Source organism: Scylla paramamosain, chromosome 41 (assembly GCF_035594125.1).
Source record: "Scylla paramamosain isolate STU-SP2022 chromosome 41, ASM3559412v1, whole genome shotgun sequence".
In the NCBI taxonomy this organism is placed as follows: Eukaryota; Metazoa; Arthropoda; class Malacostraca; order Decapoda; family Portunidae; genus Scylla; species Scylla paramamosain.
The window spans coordinates 530,001-532,500 of record NC_087191.1 but is presented as its reverse complement, the minus strand read 5'-3'; the positions used below and the strand labels follow the sequence as shown (position 1 = coordinate 532,500).

At 43.6% G+C, this 2,500-nt stretch overlaps 2 protein-coding genes across 2 annotated transcripts in view; both read left to right on the top strand.

Moving 5' to 3' along the window:
- Positions 1–197, top strand: part of LOC135092936 (SNARE-associated protein Snapin-like) — a 9,770-nt gene extending 9,573 nt beyond the window's left edge. The window contains exon 3 of the mRNA XM_063991739.1: positions 1–197. This exon is cut by the window's left edge and continues 59 nt beyond it. Coding sequence (XP_063847809.1) covers positions 1–58 — 58 coding nt within the window. The 3' untranslated portion in view covers positions 59–197.
- A 196-nt stretch (positions 198–393) lies between these two features.
- LOC135092935 (methyltransferase N6AMT1-like) overlaps positions 394–2,500 on the top strand; it is a 3,658-nt gene continuing 1,551 nt past the window's right edge. The window contains exon 1 of the mRNA XM_063991738.1: positions 394–2,500. This exon is cut by the window's right edge and continues 1,551 nt beyond it. Coding sequence (XP_063847808.1) covers positions 2,015–2,500 — 486 coding nt within the window. The 5' untranslated portion in view covers positions 394–2,014.

Here is a 2,500-nt window from a genome sequence, read left to right as displayed (position 1 = left end):
CCTAGAGACTCCCTCCCCTGCAACCACTCCCTCCACCTCTCTTCATGCTGCCCCCTAACTCACAAACCTGAGGACATAAGTTACCAAGACTCGAGCCCACCATGGTGTGAGGAATCCCTGCGCTTGTGTCTCCCTTGAGTGGCGGATTCCTGTGGTGTGCTGGCTGTGTGTGGCGCTGGTGTGGTGGATGGAGAGGTGCAGTGGTGTGGAGTTGAGTGGTTGTCTCTCTCATGTCAGTATTTCTGTCGTCTTCCGTTTATGATTTCCGGCTTAGTGCTCAGTTTTATCTGAATGTAGAGGGAGGAAGGCTGCTGAGCATATTCAAGCTGAGAAATTGGCATTGTTGATGGGGAGTGGTGACTGAAAGAGTGAAAAAAAAAAAAAAAAAAAAAAATTGTAACATTTATCTCGTGTAGTCGTGTTTAGTGCCCTGCTTTTATTGGAGCATGAAGAAAAAGACTGCCAAGTGAATTGAAGCAGAGAATTTTCCTTATATTGTTCACTTATTGATTGGAAACACTGACTGGAAGAGTGTAAGAATTTTGCATGACAAACTCCTCACATTCCACTCAGTAACCTTTAGTTTGTACATCTGTGGAGCCTTTCTTTCTTTGATATGGTGGATATTTTGACACAGACACATTCTCTAGTCATTAATGATAGTTGGTTAGGCAGTCTTGTCTTGGTGAGATTAGTTACAGTTCAGTTTTGTGTGCTACATCTATTGAACTTTGTGTATTGATGTGGCTTTGTTATTTATCGTTTTTGTAATTCTGTTGGCCTGTTTGATGCCAGAAAATGATGAAAATTAGTTCACTTTTGCATTATGTGTTGGGATTTCTTTGTGTTGTCTTGCAGTGAAAAGAAAAAGTGTATTTATGAGATATCTTCACTGTGATCATCTGAAAATTTGTGAGATCTTTTAAACACACACACACACACACACACTCAAACACACACACACACACACACACACACACACACACACACACACACACACACACACACACACACACACACACACACACACACACACACACACACACACACACACACACAGCATCTAAGTAGTGGAGAGAATGTTGAGTTTGAGGAGTAGGAGTGAGGCAGTCAAGTTAGGACAGTGATGAATCATGCATTTTGAAACAACTTGGACTTGGACTTGGATGCCCCTGTGACAGTGTGTAGTGGTTAGCAGTGCTGCCAGAACCTTCTCATTTCAAGACTGTCTGATTCCATTAGTGTGTAGTAATTGCAGGTAGCATTGGTGTGTTTTAACCCTTACACTGGTATTTGGTAGATCTCTCCTTAAGCACTAACCACTAAGACATCATTAATTTTCTTGTCCTGCACCCAGTGCCAGAGACTATAGTGGCTAGATATTGCAAAATCTATATTTATATAAAGATTCTATACATTACTTGTGGTGCTGTGGTTTGTTGCATATTGTAGGGAAAGGATTACCTCTTATTGCCACAGTCAGCTTATAATATACTGGAAGAACTTCATGTAGAGGAGCTCTTGTAAACCATTGAGAGTTGGAGGTGGAAGGAAGACTTGGCCTCTAACTATTTCCCTTTACTTTTTTTTCACCCCAGACAATCTATCTCTTTACCAGACCAGCAATCCCCACACAGGGTGGCACAGACAAGGCACCGCACACTTGTACACACATCATCTGCTCTCTTAGCTCTGAATAATAATTTATGCCCAGAGTAAACCTGTGAACTTGTGAGAATGAAACAGTTACAAAGATATGAAAAAACAGGGTTGAGATATACTGTACAATGATAAGGAAGACATTACAAGAAAAGATTATCACCTAAGCTGGGAAACATCATAGCAATCCCCAAAAAGGAACAGAATTGAGAATAGCGAGAGGAAATGAAATGCACTAAGATATACTAAGGAGGAGGTTGCAAGGAAAGACTATCACCTGACCTAGGCAACATAACCTTCCCAAAAGAGAACAGAATTGAGAAGGTGAAAGAACATACACCAAGAAGCAGTGACAATGGAACACCAGAACACCTCTATAAAGACACCACAGTTTTCTCACATCACCCCTGAAGACCTGGACCACATCTATGAACCCTCAGAGGACTCGTTTCTTCTCATTGATACCTTGGAGAAAGACCTTGAGCTTATCAGAGCAAGACATCCAGCGGTCTGCCTTGAGGTCGGGTCTGGGTCTGGTGTAGTGATCACAGCACTTGCCACAGCACTGGGGCCTTACTGCTGCTATCTGGCCACAGATATTAACCCAAGGGCATGTCGCATCACTCAGGAGACTGGCCAGGTGAATGGTGTGTCGGTAAACGCAATCAACACAGACTTGGCGAGTGGGATTAGGGCGCAAATAGATGTGCTCATCTTCAACCCGCCTTATGTTGTCACCCCATCAGAGGAGGTTGGGAGGGGTGATCTGGAGCACACCTGGGCTGGGGGGGAGCTGGGTAGGGAGGTGATGGATCGCCTCTTTCCCAGGGTGGGTGAGCTG